Source organism: Cuculus canorus, chromosome 25 (genome assembly GCF_017976375.1).
Source record: "Cuculus canorus isolate bCucCan1 chromosome 25, bCucCan1.pri, whole genome shotgun sequence".
Taxonomy (NCBI): Eukaryota; Metazoa; Chordata; class Aves; order Cuculiformes; family Cuculidae; genus Cuculus; species Cuculus canorus.
Window position 1 is genome coordinate 6,727,957 of NC_071425.1, and position 16,861 is coordinate 6,744,817.

The 16,861-nt window shown below is 54.9% G+C and overlaps 1 protein-coding gene across 1 annotated transcript in view; it reads left to right on the plus strand.

The window, feature by feature from the left end:
• Positions 1 to 15,484: 15,484 nt before the first annotated feature.
• MYO1D (myosin ID) overlaps positions 15,485 to 16,861 on the plus strand; it is a 173,440-nt gene continuing 172,063 nt past the window's right edge. The window contains exon 1 of the mRNA XM_009567284.2: positions 15,485 to 15,677. Within this exon, the coding sequence (XP_009565579.1) occupies positions 15,583 to 15,677 (95 nt within the window). The 5' untranslated portion in view covers positions 15,485 to 15,582. The remainder of the gene's footprint in view (positions 15,678 to 16,861) is intronic.

Genomic DNA, 16,861 nt, shown 5'->3' on the forward strand with positions numbered 1-16,861 from the left:
AACTGTTCCCAGCCCTGTAACCCCAAAGAGGAGTGGGAGTTGGGTGGGGAGACTGTAGGAGTCCCTGGCTGGGTGATGGTGGAACTCCTCCACTGCACACTCATGCGTTTCTGGCTTCTTATGGAGCACAACAACCGTGTCCCCTTCTCTTGACTCCTGCTACCTTACACATTTTCCTCTTGCTCTTCCCTGGAGTTTTCTGAGGAGACAGTATCTTCATTCATGATCTGGATGGCACAGCGTTTACTGAGGACACCAGTGGTCATAGTGCCACCCAGAGGGACTTGGAGAAATGAGCTCAGAGGAACATCATGCAATTCAACATCTCTTTTCTTTTCTGTTTTCCCTCTGGCCCTCAGGTCAAACTCACCATCCTTTCTACATCAAATTTTATGTCCTTGCTTTGTCTCATCACAGCAAGCTCTGGCTGCTGGACTCGTCCACGGAGACATCAGAGTGAGAAGATGGGCCCAGGGAGGCAGAGCCCAGCGTCCTCTCAAAGAGGGTCGCCATGACTTGGGTTAACAACATCCCCTCAGTCATTTCACTTCTTTAAATCCACAAACTCTTCTCCATCTGAGCTCATCACAGATTTGCTGATCACAAATTCTGGTAGCTGGAAACCAAGTTGGGCAAGTCTTGGGCTCCAGAGTCCACGGAAAACTCTTCTGTGCCCACTTAGTTGGAAACCATTGAGGTGCACATCCAGCACCTGTCTTTGGCTGTTGGATTTCTTTGGAATCTCTGCTACCCAAGTCTACTCCAACTCCACTCTACCTAACTCAACTCTACTTTGGGTGTGTTTTTGTGGTCCTTCCACACAGCCATCCCCAGCTTTCCCAGGAACTGGAGCCCAGAGGATCTGAAGGTCATTGCTAGCAGCCTCTACTGCTTGACTCGTGTCTGGGTCTGTTCTCCCAGAGCGGGGAGAGCTCCAGGCTGGTGGCTGCTGCACCTGCAGTGGCAGGGGGAAGCTTCTGAAGACTTGCAACACCTTTTTTAACCACAGATGGGGGAAGTTCATGCCCTCAGGAGTTCTCTAGCTTGGGTGGCACGGTGTTTGATGATGACTGGGTGATCATCGTCCTGAGTTATGCTGATATTGCGCAGTTGAAGTCACTGTGCCAGGCTTTTTTTTAAGATACAGGGGCTTTCAACATTCTGAGATAAGCGGAAATACCTCTGCAGATTTTTAACATTCTTTTGGCATTGGGAGTGCAGGTATCTCTGAGGGATCTTCCACTGCATCTTAGATAGCTGGAAACCTGCCTCTTAAACTAGAATTCCCACCCGAGAACTGAGTCCGTTTGCAGCCGGGTTAACTTCCAGGGAGAAAGCAATACAAGGAGACTGTAATTAGGCTTCACGGGTAAGTTGGGGGCTGCTTTTTCTTCTGCTCGTGATGAGCAGCCCCAAATCAGGGAGTCACGGTGGGGTCTGGGCACCTTCTTCCTTTGCAGAGTGGAGGGCAAGGGAAGCAGCTCTGTTTTATCACTTGAGACACCTGCAGGAAGCAGGTGAGCTGGTGGACAGGGCTGACCCAATCTATCACCTATTTTCATGAAAGCAATCAAGTTCACGATCTTTTAGTTCACGTCAGTAGGGACAAGAAATTCTGATGGAAATGAATCATAGAATTATTTGGTTGGAAAAGACCTTTCAGATCGTCGAGTCCAACCATCCCTGTCCACTACTAAACCATAGCTGAGCACCTTGTCTGCCTGGCTTTTAAACCACTCCAGGGATGAAGACTCCACCACCTCCCTGGGCACCCTCTGCCAAGGCCTCACCACTCTTCCAGTAAAAAATTTTTCCTGATATCCAATTTAAACCTCCCCTGTTGCAACTTGAGGCCATTTCTTCTCATCCTGTCCCTTGTCACTTGGGAGAAGAGGCCAGCAGCCACCTCACCACAACCTCCTTTCAGGAGCTGCAGAGAGCAATGAGGTCTCTCCTCACCCTGTTCTCCAGGCTAAACAGCCCCAGGTCCGTCAGCCACTCCCAGAACCTCTGGGCTCCTTCGCCAGCTCTGTTCCCTTCTCTGGACGCGCTCCAGCCCTTCGATGTCCTTCTTGTGCTGAGGGACCCAAACATGAACCCAGGATTCGAGATGCAGCCTTACATTGTTTCCTGTTTATTGTTTTATTTAGTGCAACCCCTTTGGATTCTGAAGACTGGACAAAGGCAGTCGGTCCTTCCACAAGTCCTGCTTTGCTGGCCCTACTCCTGGATCCTCTCCCAGCCCTGTGCTCTTGCCACACTCATACAACGATGGGCGAGTTTGTGATCCCTCAGCAGATTCTACAGAAGGGTTTCCTCACCTCCAAGGACAGGGGACTTGCTCCTTCCTTACCACGACCTGGATAAGAATCTGGTTGGTTGGGTAAGAAACTAGTTGGGTGGTCATATTCGAAGAGTAATGGACAATGGCTCAAAGTCCAGATGGAGGTCCGTTGATGAGTGCTGTCCCTCAGGGGTCCGTACTGGCACCAGTGCTGTTCAATACCTTTATCAATGATATTGACAGCGAGATTGAGTGCACCCTCAGCAAGTTTGCAGGTGACACCAAGCTGAATGGTGTAGTTGCCACATCGGAAGGACGGGATGTCATCCAGAGGGACCTGGACAGGCTGGAGAAGTGGGGCTGGGAGAAACTCATGAGCTTCAACAAGGCCAAGGGCAAGGTCCTGCACCTGGGTCGGGGCAATCCCCGATTTCAGTAGACGATGGGGGATGTGATTGAGAGCGGCCCTGCAGAGAAGGACTTGGGGTGCTGGTCGATGAGAAGCTCAACATAAGCCGCAACGTGTGCTCACAGCCCAGAAACCAACCGTGTCCTGGGCTGCATCCAAAGCAGCGTGGCCAGCAGGGCGAGGGAGGGGATTCTGCCCCTCTGTTCCTCTCTTGGGAGACCTCATCTGGAGGATTGTGTCCAGTTCTGGAATCCTCAACAGAAGAAGGAGATGGAGCTGTTGGAACAGGTCCAGAGGAGACTACAAGGATGATCAGAGGGGTGGAGCACCTCCCATATGAGGACAGGCTGAGAGAGTTGGGGTTGTTTAGCCTGGAGAAGAGAAGGCTCTGAGGAGACCTTACAGTGACCTTCCAGTACCTGAGGGGGCTCCAAGAAAGCTGGAGAGGGGCTTTTCATAAAGGCTTGTGGGGACAGGATGAAGGGGAACGGGGATAAACTGGAGAGGGGCAGATTTAGACTGGACATCAGGAAGAATTTCTTCCCCATGAGAGTGGGGAGGCACTGGCCCAGGTTGCCCAGGGAAGTTGTGGCTGCCCCATCCCTGGAGGTGTTCCAGTCGAGGTTGGATGGGCCTTGGGCAGCCTGATCCAGTGGGGTGTCCCTGTCAATGGCAGGGGGGTTGGAACTGGATGATCTTTAAGGTCCCTTCCAACCCAAACTATTCTATGATTCTATGATTCTATGGTTTTATGATTCTACGACTGGTAGCGGGAATCTAGAAAGTATGATTTGCGAGGGAAGAACGAGAGAATCTGGTTGTTTGGTCCAGAGGAGGAAAGCCTGCGGGAAGACGAGGCAGCTGTGGATTAGTTGACCTCCAGACTCTTTCAGCAGCTGTGTTTCCTGCCCTGCTGTGATCACAGCCCTTCGATAAATAAAAAGCTGCCAGGAAAAGGAAGGGAATAAACCCTTCTCTGTGTCTGCCTGGAGAGGACGGGGAAGCTTGGGATGAAGCTGCGGCAGGAGAGCTTTACTAAGGCATTTAGGGACCAAGTAAATGTAAACAGAGTGATGCGCCAGGACCGATTGCCTGATGCCAGGTCTGTGTTAGCAGACATTTCGGGAGTGAAAAAAAACCCTCACAGATTAGACAAACATCCAGCAGGAAGGGTTTCAGATGTGCTTATCCTGCATTGGAACAGGACATCCCTCCAGCTTTGCTTTCTCTGCTGCTGTTTTTAGCAGCCTCACAGCTCCAGGCGGTCATTTAACGGCAGTCGGCCTCCATCCAGACCATCCTCTCCAAGAGTGGATTTTTGGCCGAGGTGGTCACTCCCATCATTGTGACAACCCAGCTCCTTCAGCCCATGGTGGGGTGGGTGAAGCATGGAGAACCACCTTGAGCACGTCTTGGAGAGACCATGGAGCCAGTGAAGCTTTGACAAAGGTCTCGAAACGCCAAAATGCTTCATTTCATTTTTTTTTTAGAGTTTTACTGCAAAGCATTGGGATGTCAAAAAGGATCACTGCCCCCCAACACTTCCACGGAGCACAGGAACTTGGGGTTCCAGGGGTCAGCCTGGGGTTATAGAATCATAGAATAGTTTGGGATGGAAGGGATCTTAAAGATCATCCAGTTCCAACCCCCCTGCCATGGTCAGGGACATTCCACTGGCTCAGGCTGCCCAAGGCCCATCCAACCTGGACTGGAACACCTCCAGGGATGGGGCAGCCACAGCTTCCCTGGGTAACCTGGGCCAGGGTCTCACCACTCTCATGGGGAAGAAATTCTTCCTTATGTCCAGTCGAAATCTGCCCCTCTCCAGTTTATCCCCGTTCCCCCTCATCCCATCCCCACAAGCCTTTATGAACAGTCCCTCTCCAGCTTTCCTGCAGCCCCTTCAGGTACTGGAAGGTCACTATAAGAGCTCCTCGGAGCCTTCTCTTCTCCAGGCTGAACAACCTAAACTCTCTCAGCCTGTCCTTGTACAGAAGGTGCTCCAGTCCTCCAGTCATCTTTGTAGCCTCCTCTGGACCCATTCCAACAGCTCCATCTCCTTCTCACACTGAGGATTCCAGAACTGGACACAATCCTCCAGATGAGGTCTCCCAAGAGAGGAACAGAGGGGCAGAATCCCCTCCCTCCCTGCTGGCCACGCTGCTTTGGATGCAGCCCAGGACACGGTTGGTTTCTGGGCTGTGAGCGCACGTTGCAGCTCATGTTGAGCTTTTCATCCACCAACACCCCAAGTCCTTCTTCTCTGCAGGGCTGCTCTCAATCACATCATCCCCGATTGTGTACTGGGGATTGCCCCGACCCAGGTGCAGGACCTTACACTTGACCCTGTTGAACCTCGTGAGGTTCTCAGAGGACCATCACTTTGTGCTCAGAAGGGCTGTCTCAGTCTCAGCAGCACATCTCCAGCCAAGGGGAGATGGCATTTTCACCTCGGCTACTGCAAAATCAGCTGCAGTCACAACTTGACGAACATCTCAAGATGTTTCCCTTCTGTTCAGTCGATACTGGCGGTTTTGGCTGGATTCCCAGCCAGCTTGGGGAATCACAGGCACGCATGTGGATATGCAGAGGCTCATAGCAAAGCTTTTGCCATAGGGCAAGTTCCTTCCTCACCAGGAAGGAGACAACAAAGATGTTGGATGCTGCTGAGGGACGAGGCAGTCCAGTAACACATCATGCTGCCTCCAGGTCCTCCAGGTCCTCACCCTGTCCTCCCAGAAATTAAAATATCCTCCAGAGGATTCTCAGAAACAGGTTTGGGAAAGACTTCCCCTTCTTCGAAGTAAAGGAATTGTGGACTTGGCTTTATCTGTTTTGTTTTAAGGGATGTCTTGCTCTGTCTCACTCTGTCCTGAAAAGGGGGCGTTAGTAGTGTTGCCCGAGTATAAATCACCGTGCATTTGTGCAATAGTCACGTTAGAGGCTCCGGAAGTCTCATTTCTGCCTTCATAATGTTTCCTGGAGAACACCATAAAAGAAAACCCAGTCTCCACTTGATGCAACTACAGAAAGCCTGAGGACTCAATATTTAGCTTTGTTTATAGTTTAACATCCTCCTTGTTGGCTGGAGACCACAACATCACTGCTCTCATCACCAGGGGATGTGGTAGACTGGAAATTTTGGGGGGATGTGTAATTTTCTTTTCTACTTCTCTTTCTAAAGAAAACAGAGAAGAGGAAAGGGCAGGTGGCAGTGCCGAGCGGTGACTCTGGGGAGGCCGACAGGGCTGTGTGCCAGCAGCGAGACGGGAGAAAGGAGGAAGGTGGCCTGGCTAATGGAACAGAAGAAGAAATGAAGTACCAATATCGTTTATCAAAAGCCAGACTTATGCTTTTAAAGGGAGACCCAACAGGTGAGGCAGCAGAGTACACCTGTCAGAGAAACCTCTGTATTTCAGTGATCTGGTTTGTCCTCATTTATAGAATCATGGAATGGTTTAGGTTGGAAGGGACCTCAAAGCCCATCCAGTTCCACCCTTGCCATAGGCAGGGACACCTCCCACTGGATCCAGTTGCTCCAAGAACCATCCAACCTGACCTGGAACCCCTCCAGGGGTGGGGCAGCCACCACTGCTCTGGGCACCCTGGGCCAGGACCTCCCCACCCTCACAGGAAAGCATTTCTATGTAAGATCTCATCTCCATCTCCCCTCTTGCAGCTCAAAACCATTCCCCATCATCCCATTCCTGCACTCCCTGATCAAGAGCCCCTCCCCAGGTTTCCTGGAGCCCCTTTCAGTGCTGGAGGGTGCTCTAAGTTCTCCCCAGAGCCTTCTCAAGGCTGAACAATCACAACTCTCCCAGCCTGTCCTCATACAGAAGGTGCTCCAGCCTCCAGTTCACCTTTGTTCTAACCTTCCACCCCAGGGAGAAGCCAGTTCTCAGGGAGGTCCATTCCTGGTCTCCAGTGTGCTCCAGAGATGCGATTTTGATGTGTCCAAACCCACCTGAGTGGACTTTAAGGCTGTCCCCAGTCACCTGCTGGCCACAACAATTTGCCGGTGACTGGTGTGGGCACGTGCCAACACACAACTCCCACACCAGCTCAGTCCAGCTCCCGGAGCCCAAATCCTGTCTTGCTCTGTTTCTGTGATCACTTTCAATGCCATTAAATATCAAAATTGTGGATGACACTAAGCTGGGAGGAAGTGTTGATCTGCTGGAGGGTGGGGAGGTTCTGCAGAGGAACCTGGCCAGGAAGAAGTGGACAGGTACGGTTGGGCTCGATGATCTCAAAGGTCTTTTCCAACCTAGGAATTCTATGATTCTATGAATATCTAAAGGCAACAATCAGATGACTTTGCCTCCTGGCAGGTTTCCTGCCCAGGCACAGGGATGTGCTCTGCACCCAATGCACAGCCCATCGCATCGCAGCACCCTGGCGAGAGGATGTGTGCTCATCCCTCCTTACGTGTGGGACAAGAAACAGCAGCTTTGAATGTCTTCTCCTGGTCCTTTCACTGTGTGCTGTGCTGGAGCACGAAGCAGCCCCTCTGCTTGTTTTCCCGAAGCTGTTTGCTGCCTGATTTAGGTTTATTTGCTCAAAAGTCTCCAGCCAGAGCTCTAAACCCCACAGCTGTGTTTTGCAGATGAGAGGCTTGGGCTGGGTTCAGATATGGTTTTTGGAAAGGCTGCCGCGATCCTGAGCAAAGGCAACACACATGGCACGAGTCCATCCTTTAGAGCGGTGAACCGTGAGAGCCAGGGTCCTCCAGCCCTCACGAAGGACACAGTCTTTCGCTGTTAATTTTAGACCTACAGACTGAAAAAAGCACCTCTTGATGTTTAACCCTTCCATTTCTTCAGCCCATCTAGGCTTCAATCACTGACACTGAAAAAAAATAGAAGATACTATCAAAAAAACCCACCCTGAAAAGCCCTTTCAGGCCCAGTTACGTGGAGGTTCATCCTCCTGCTTCTACCAAAACTGCTTCTGGTGATGACAGAGAGGGTTTTTAAAGGGTGTCCACGTGGTGCATGAAGCCTCTGTTGGCCACGGCCCCTCCAGGAATACATCATTGCATCCAATTTCTGAGTCAAGGCTTGGCACCCGGGTGTTTCCCCATGAATAGGAGGAGAGGAATCGGCCTCAGGTTGTGACAGGGCAGGTTTAGGTTGGATATCATGGAAAATTTCTTCACTGACAGGGTGGTGAAGCCCTGGTAGAGGCTGCCCACGGCAGTGGTGGAGTCTCCATCCCTGGAGGGGTTCAAAGAACATCTAGACGTGGCACTCAGGGACACGTTTTAGCAGGCACGGTGGGGATGGGCTGATGGTTGGACTGGATGAGCTAAGAGGGCTTTTCCAGCCTCAGTGATTCTATGATAATAGGTTGGAGGAGAAGGTGAAAAATGAGAAGAGAGTGCAGTTGCAGAAAGAATGACAAACGTGGACTTCCACATGCAGTTGCTGCGGTCTGGTACCGGGGGACTGTGCCTGTACTTGGAGTGAGCGTGTGCCAGGGCTGCCCTCACCTAAGGAACTGCTGCTACCATGGGGTCAGTGGAGCACATCTCCCTCTTCCCCCAAACCAGACCCTCTAGAAGATCTTTGAGAAGTTGCTTGATTCACTCTGTGCTTCAGATTCATATTTTTAACACAAGAGCTCTCCGTTCCAAAAGCAGAGGGGACAAAATAAAAAGGAAAAAAAGAACAAAAGAGACCAAAGCGTGGATCCTGGAGAGCTGAGGATCAACTAAGTGGTGAGGTTGAGGAGGATCCAGCAGTAGATGCAGAGACGCCCTGCAGGCACCATCCTGGTGCAGAGCTCCTTATGATGCTCTGGCTCTTCCCGGGATGAAGCTGCCTTGATAGCAACATCTTGCAGCTGTATCAGCATCTGAGGATGCTGCTTTACACCACTGACACCCACTAAGGTGTTCGCCACCACATGGTCTAGCAAATCCCCCAACACTGATGGTGGCCCACCAGCCAGCCCAGGTAGTCGCAGGGGATCACTCAGGAACAGGCAGAACTGTTGCCACCTCCCACTGCAAACCCACCAACGAGGCATTTCACAACCTTCAGCTCATGCCAGCATCATGAGGTGGCAAAGGCCGAATCCCTTTGGAAGGATCCATCCCTCTTCCAGCATCTTGCCCATGATCCTGGGAACAGAAGCTCAACAGCCAGAAGGGCTGGTGCAGGGAGGTTGTTCTATCACCAGCAGGAGCTGGTGGCACTTAGCTGGGACTGAGGACACCCTTGCGGGAAGGCGAGTGACCAGGCACTGCCACACAGCCCAACCATCCCCATGACTGGATTTGGAGCTGCAGGGAGGAGGCTGGAGAACCTGGAGACTTCCCTGAGCGCGGGGGGGACCCGTGCGTGAAGGGGTTCCATGAAGAAACAATTCATGCGCTGTCACCACCTAACGTGGCCTCACCAGAGGACACTGCTGCTCTCCAAATGTGGTATTTCCCCAGGACTTGGAGTAACAGCCAACTTTCCTCCTCTACCGGTTTTTGGCCGGATCTGGTGCAGAGAGGATCCAGTTGCCAAGCAGCCGGGGGGGTTGGAGCAAAGAAGCTCCTCCAGCCAGGCAGAGCCCTTTGGACCTCCAGGGACCATCCAGCTGCTCCACAAATACTTATCGAGGTGGGTGTGCACAAGCACCCTCTCTCCCAAAGCCCTTCCTGGGCATGTGGGCGATCAGACCCGTGGTGGTCCAGACCCACCCAGTGTGGGCAGCTGCTGGCCCAGGCTGGAGGCTCTGTTAAACAATAGTAATAAATACTTTATTTACCAAAACCACATAAAAATACTCCTAAGACAGTCCCATCTTGCCAGGTCCCTTCTATAGTGGCTGACAGCTCACAGATACTTGAGGAGGCTTGGTGAGCTCACGAAGCAGCACCAGCTTCATGGCCAGTAGGACCTCCCACTGGCCAAGGTGGCTTCTTCTGCTGCATCGAGAGAGCTGGGCGGCCTCCAGCGCCACAGCCTCCAGTAGACAGGGGCTGCCCAGCAGGGCCAGGGCAGCAGCAAGCAGGTCAGAGCCTCCAGTGGACCACGTCTGCAGGGAGAGCAACCACCAGAGCATCAGCACAGTCATAGAATTGTCTGGTTAGAAAAGAGCTTCGAGATCATTGAGTCCAATCATACCTGTCTGCTACTAAACCACCCCTGAGCACCTGACCATCTGCCTGGCTTTTAACCCCCTCCAGGGATGGAGACTCCACCACCTCCCTGGGCAGCCTCTGCCAGGGCCTGAGAACTCTTTTGGTGAAGAAATTTTTCCCAATGTCCAATCTAAACCTGCCCTGGCGCAGCTTGAGGCCATTTCCGCTCATCCCGTCACTTGTTCTCTGGGAGCAGAGCCCAGCACTCACCTTACCACAACCTCCTTTCCAAGAGCTGCACAGAACGATGAGGTCTCCCCACAACCTCTTCTCCAGACTAAACAGCCCCAGGTCCCTCAGCTGCTCCCCATAATCCCTGTTCTCCAGCCCCTCCCCCACCTCCGTTCCCTTCTCTACATGCGCTCCAGGACCTCAATGTCCTTCTTGTGCTGAGGGGCCCAAACCTGAACCCAGGATTCGAGGTGCAGCCTCCCCAGCATCAAGCACAGGGGGCCCATCCCCTCTCTGCTCCCACTGGCCACCCCATGGCTGATCCAAGGCAGGATGCTGGTGGCCTTCTTGGCCGCCTGGGCCACTGCTGGCTCATGTTCAGCTGCTGCCATTAAGCACCTCCAGGTCCTTCTCTGCTGGGCAGCTTTTCAACCGCTCTTTCCCAGGCCTGGAGTGTTGTGTGAGGTTGTTGTGACCCAAGTGCAGGACCTGGAACTTGGCCTGGTTGAACTTTGTAGGGCAGGAGAACTCTGGAGCTGCCTGCAAGCACAGGTCAGGCAGAGCGTCCCAGCCCCATCCACCACACCATTCCGAGTCAAACCCCTCCAGATTAAGCAAACATGAGGCTTGGATACGAGGACGACCAAGCTGAGCTTGGAAATCAGGTGGTTGCATCCAAGGCTGGCTAGAGCATACCTGGTTTCGGAGCTTGCGGATGTAGGTGCGATAAGCCACTTTCTTCTTCTGCCTGCATGGATGGAGGCAGAGGAGGCTCCGCCAGGGGCACCCAGAAACTCTTTTCTCCCTCGAGATGACAGGGGAGTTGGGCTTCATCGCTGCTGCCCACACACGGCACGGTTGAGCGTCCACGCTTGCGGCGGCCCTGATGTCTCTGTGAAGGGAGAGCGGATCAGGAGTCCCAGCAGCAGGTGCCACCTTCCACCAGGCTCCTCCACCCCAGCCCAGGCTCCCAGGTCATTTGCATAATGCAAATTAAGCACTTGCAATAACACCAACCCCATTCAGAAACTGCATAGAGCAACGGTGGGAAACTTCCCCCATGGAGCCAGACACGGCAGGAGCAAACCACAACCAGGGCATTGGGGGGCACTTCTTCACCTTCAGGAGCTTCTCCAACCCTGTCCTCCTGGGAACAAGGAAAGAACCAGCCAGGAGCTGCCGCCTTTAACCAGAGCGGTTCATTGCTGCCAGCTGGGCTGTGGCTGGGGGTGGGGACGGGGGTGGAGAGAGGGATTGGGATCGGGATGGGAATGGGGATGGAGACAGGGATGGGGTTGGGGAAGGAGATGAGGATGAAGAGAGGGATGGGGGTGGAGAGAGGGATGGGGACAGAGAGAGGGATGGAAATGAGGATGGAGAGAGGGATAGAGATGGGGACAGGGATGGGGATGGAGAAAGGGATGGGAATGGGGACAGAGATGAGGACGGGCATGGAGATGAGGATGGATGCAGGGATGGGGATGGAGACAGGGATGGGGGTGAGAATGGAGACAAGGATGGGGCTAGAAATGAGGATGGAGACAGGGATAGCCATGGAAACAGGGATGGAGACAGGGACAGGGATGGAGACAGGGATGGGGGCAGGGTTGGGGATGGAGATGAGGACAGAGGCAGGGATGGATTTGGGGACAAGGATAAACACAGGGACAGGTATAGAGACGAGGGTGGCCAAGCAGTCTCAAACCCCCTACACCTAAACCAGCAATTCTCACCCAAAATTTAGGTCAGTTTGTGCCTGCTCTCAGGTGCCCCCTACCCTTGTTGCCCTAATTAAGAGTCATTAATCTGATCAGCCTGAGGCAGCAGGGTGGTTCAGGACCTTTGCTCAGCACATCCAAGTGTTGCTGAGGTTCTTCGTGTGGTTTGATTTTGCACTTATTTGGAGAGTTTCTAAGGGTTCTGTAAGAGCCAGAGTGAGCAGCAGAGCCTGGGAAAGCACCCAGGGTGCTGGGTGCAGGATCTGGCCCTCCATGGTGGGGACCTGGGATGAGTGTCCCATGGGTGCAGGACCTGTCCCTGCCCTGTGGCACCCTATCACAGGGGGTCTCCAGGTGCGGGATCATACTCTACAGTGCAAGGTGTTGGAGCAAAAGGGGGGCGGTGGGTGCAGGATTTGGCCCCATCCTGATGGGGCTGAGTGTGTTCAGGTGTTCCCTGGGGTGCAGCCCCCCACCCTGCTGGATGTTTGTGTGGGGATGGGCTCCTTTGGTGCAGCCTTGTGGGACACTGGAGAGGGGTGGGGGTTCTCCTTGCTGGGTTCCAAGGTGTCCCCTTGGCTCAGGATCACACCATGCCCTGCAATGGAGATCCCATGGGGTGCAGGATGTGGCCCTGTAGCACCTCAAGGTCGTGGCATCCCCTGGTGCAGGACCCAGTCCCAAAGCCCCCTAAGCTGGGGCTTCCTTGGGTGCAGGATCCCCCTACAAAGTGCTCTGAGATGAGAGGGGGTTCTTCCCCTGTGCAGGGGGTTCCTCTGGGAGCAGGATGCCACTCTGCAGTGGGCAGTGCTGGCAGTCACCCCCCCGCAGCACCCCAGCATGGAGCCTTTCCTGGGTGCAGAGAAGGACTTGGGGCGCTGATCAATGAGAAGCTCAACATGAGCCACAACGAGTGCTCACAGCCCAGAAACCAACCGTGTCCTGGGCTGCATCCAAAGCAGCGTGGCCAGCAGGGCGAGGGAGGGGATTCTGCCCCTCTGTTCCTCTCTTGGGAGACCTCATCTGGAGGATTGTGACCAGTTGTGGAATCCTCAATGTGAGAAGGAGATGGAGCTGTTGGAATGGGTCCAGAGGAGGCTACAAGGATGATCTGAGGGCTGGAGCACCTCCCATATGAGGACAGGCTGAGAGAGTTGGGGTTGTTCAGCCTGGAGAAGAGAAGGCTCTGAGGAGACCTTATAGCGACCTTCCAGTACCTGAAAGGGGCTCCAAGAAAGCTGGAGAGGGGCTGTTCATAAAGGCTTGTGGGGATAGGATGAGGGGGAATGGGGATAAACTGGAGAGGGGCAGATTTAGTCTGGACATTAGGGCAAATATCTTCCCCATGAGAGTGGTGAGACCCTGGCCCAGGTTGCCCAGGGAAGTTGTGGCTGCTCCATCCCTGGAGGTGTTCCAGTCGAGGTTGGATGGACCTTGGGCAGCCTGATCCAGTGGGATGTCCCTGCCCATGGCAGGGGGGTTGGAACTGGATGATCTTTAAGGTCCTTTCCAACTCGAAGCATTCTATAATTCCACTGTGGCCCTGCAGCCCCTGGGACTGGGTCACCCTGTGGTTCTGGATGCAGGTTCACGGCACTCTGCTCCGTGGGCTCCCCTGGGTGTTGGATCCCTCCTTAGGAACCCTGGGGGCGTTCTCTGGGGTGCAGGACACAGCCCTGCAGAGGATGGGGCTGAGAGGCACCCCTGCAGCACCCTGGCGTGGAGCCTTCCATGGGTGCAGGATGTGGCCCCGCAGCCCTCAGGACAGAGTCACCCTTGGGTGCTGGTTGTGGGTTCACAGTACCCTGGTCCGTGGGCCCTCCTGGGATGGAGATCACTTGGGGTGCAAAACGTAGAATCATAGAATTAATGATAGAATCCCTAGATTGGAAAGGACCTCTTGGATCATCGAGTCTAACCACTCCTGTCTGCCACTAAACCATGTCCCTGAGCACCTCACCTACTTGTCTATTAAACCCTTCCAGGGATGGGGACTCCACCCCCGTCTCTGCGCAGCCTCTGCCAGGGCCCCATGACCCTTTCTGTGAAAATTTTTTTCCTGATATCCAGTCTGACCCTCCCCTGGCGCAGCTTGAGGCCATTCCCCTTTGTCCTGTCCCCTGTCACTTGGGAGAAGATCCCAGCTCCCTCCTCTCCACAACCTCCTTTCAGGCAGTTGCAGAGAGCAATAAGGTCTCCCCTCAGCCTCCTCTTCTCCAGGCTAAACACCCCCAGGTCCCTCAGCCGCTCCTCGTAACCCTTGTTCTCCAGCCCCTCACCAGCTTTGTTGCTCTTCTCTGGACACACTCCAGAGCCTCAACATCCTTCTTGTCATGAGGGGCCCAGAACTGAACACAGGATTTGAGGTGCGGTCTCCCCAGTGCCGAGTCTGGAGGCAGAATCCCCTCCCTGGCCCTGCTGGTCACACCGTTTCTGATCCAAGCCAAGATGCCATTGGCCTTCTTGGTCACCTGGGCCACTGCTGGCTCCTGGTCAGTCGATCAACACCCCCAGGCCCTTCTTCCCCACGCAGCTTTCCAGCCACTCTTCCCCTGGTCTGTAGCTGCACAGGGTTGTTGTGCCCCAAGTGCAGGACCCGGTGTTTGGCCTCGTTAAACCTCCTGCCATTGGTCTCAGCCCATCGATCCATCCTGTTCGGATCCCTTTGGAGCCTCTCTACCTTCCAGCAGATCCACACTTCCACCCAGTTCAGTGTCATCTGTGAACCTGCTAACGGTGCACTCAATGCCTTCATCCAGGTCATTGATAAAGATATTGAACACGGTCCCGCAGCCCCTGGGACGGGGATTCCTGTGGGTGCAGCCCCCCCTGCAGCCCCCCGGGATGGAGATGGGACAGGGTGCAGAATGTGGCCCCTTAGCATCCGTTAGCATCCTCCCCCACCGGTGATCCAAGAGGTCTTTTCCAACCTAGTGATTCGAGGATGCTGTGATGCTGTGATGCTCTGATTGTAGGATCCTCGGGTTCTCGGGTTCTCGGCTTCTGGGATTCTGGGATTCCATGACCTCTGCCCCCCGCCTGCAGCTCCCGCCTCTCCCCTGCAGGGGGCGACGCTGCTCCTGCCGCGCCGATGGGGGCGTGGCCAGCTCCAAGGGGGCTGGGCCAGCACCGGGGTGGGAGCGTTGCCCGGCAAGGGGGCGTGGTCATAAGCAGTGGGCGTGGCCAGAGCAGGGGAGGGGCGGGGCCAGCTCGGAGGCTTGGCCAGTGTCGGGATGGCATGACCGGTGCCAGGGTTGCAGACAGCGCCCGTGCGGGATTGGGAGTGGGGGGGAAGCGAAGCCGCTGGGAGGCGTGGCCAGTGCTCGGAGGGGCTGTGCCCAGAGTGGGGGCATTGCCAGAGCCGAGGGCGGCAGGAGGGGATGGCCAGAGCAGGGGGCGTGTCCATAGAGAGGCGTGGGCATAGTGGGGACATTGTCCGCGCCCTAGAGGGGGCGTGGCCATAGGGTTATCAACGAGGGGCGTGACCACGGATTGCTAACCCTGTGCGAGGGCGTGGCCACGACTAAGGGGCGTGGTCATGAGTGGCTTCCAGTCAATGAGTGGGCGTGGTCAGCGGCGTGACCAGACGAGTTACCTATCCAGGAGGGGGCGTGACCAACGCAGTGGCGGCGTGGTCCTAGGGTAAGCAGTCAATAAGTGGGCGTGACCAGTGATTGTGGGGCGTGGCCACACGGGACTGTCCGCCCGGGGGGCGTGACCAGCGCGGGGGCGGACATGGCCATGGGGATCGGCTGCCCACGAGGGGGCGCGGTCAGGGGCGTGCCCGCCCGGCCGCAGGTGAGGCGGGGCCCGCGGGCTCGAGGCGGGCACCGCGATCCTCCTGGTCCCCGTCCCAGCCATGGCGGAGCAGGAGAGCCTGGAGTTCGGCAAAGCTGACTTTGTGCTGATGGACGCTGTCACCATGCCCGAGTTCATGGCCAACCTCCGCCTGCGGTGAGAGAGAGCGGAGGGGCAGTGAGGGGGTCTGAGGGGGTAGGGTGGACTATGAGGGGGTCTGAAAGGATCCTGAGGGGATGAGGGGGCCTGTGAGGGGGCCTGAGAAGGGCCTGAGGGGGTCTGAGGGGTCTTGAAAGGGTGGGACAAGGTCTTGAGGGGGTCTGAGGGGATGGGAGCAGGAGTGAGGGCGTCTTGAGGGGTTGTGAAGGTGTCTGAGGGGGGATGAAGGGGATGTGAGGGGCTGCGAAGGGATGTGAGGGGCTGCGAAGGGATGTGAGGGGCTGTGAAGGGGTCTGAGGGGCTGCGAGGGGGTGTGAAGGGGTCTGAGGGGCTGTGAAGGGGGCTGAGGGGCTGCAAGGGGACAGAAAGGGGTGAGAAGGGAGTTTCAGGGGGAGTGAGGGGTCTGAGAAGTCTTGAGTGGCTCTGAGGGGGTGTGAAGGGCTCTGAGGGGGTAGGAAGGGCTCTGAGGGGGTGTGAAGACTCGTTTTTCCACTCATTTTTCCACTTGCTTCCCCCCCCTCCCCATTCCCTCATTTTGGATGTGGGGAGGGGATGCGCTGTGCTGGTTTAGTGACCTGTAGCAGCCCTGCACTGAGGGAGCCATGATCCCCTCACTCTGGCAGTGGCTTGGCCATAGCAGAGCAAACCTGGTGCAAAAGACTGGAATTTCCTATAAAATTGAGATACTTGGAAGAGAAGAGTGAGTATGAGAGTGCCTGGGGTGCAGGCAGGGAGCACCAAGCCCTGGCTTTCTGTCACCCCTTTGGCAAACCTTCTCCCAGACCTCCTCTCCCTCTGCCTGCGCCCCCATCGCTCCCCTCTAACCGGAATCTGCCCGTACTGACAGCGTGCAAAGTTGAGACGGAAAAAAACCAGCAATAAAAGTCGCCAAGTCCAAGGCTGCTGCAGCCCCGTAGGAGCGTTACAGCTGCTCACCCGTGCAGACTCGCTGCGTTAACATTTCGTGATCTTTATGGTTTTATTTACCTTCTAGATGTGATGGGCTTTGGGAATAGCTGCATTTTCATTCCTGTTTCCCTGTGAAGCTCAACTCAATCCTGAGCAGCACTGATAGTTTGGACAGCCCGTGGGGACCCTAAGTCCATGGCTGTCTTTCACTTTCCGTTATAAAAGATTCATGTGAGCTTTTCCTGATAAACTCTTCTGCCCCTGCTTGAGCA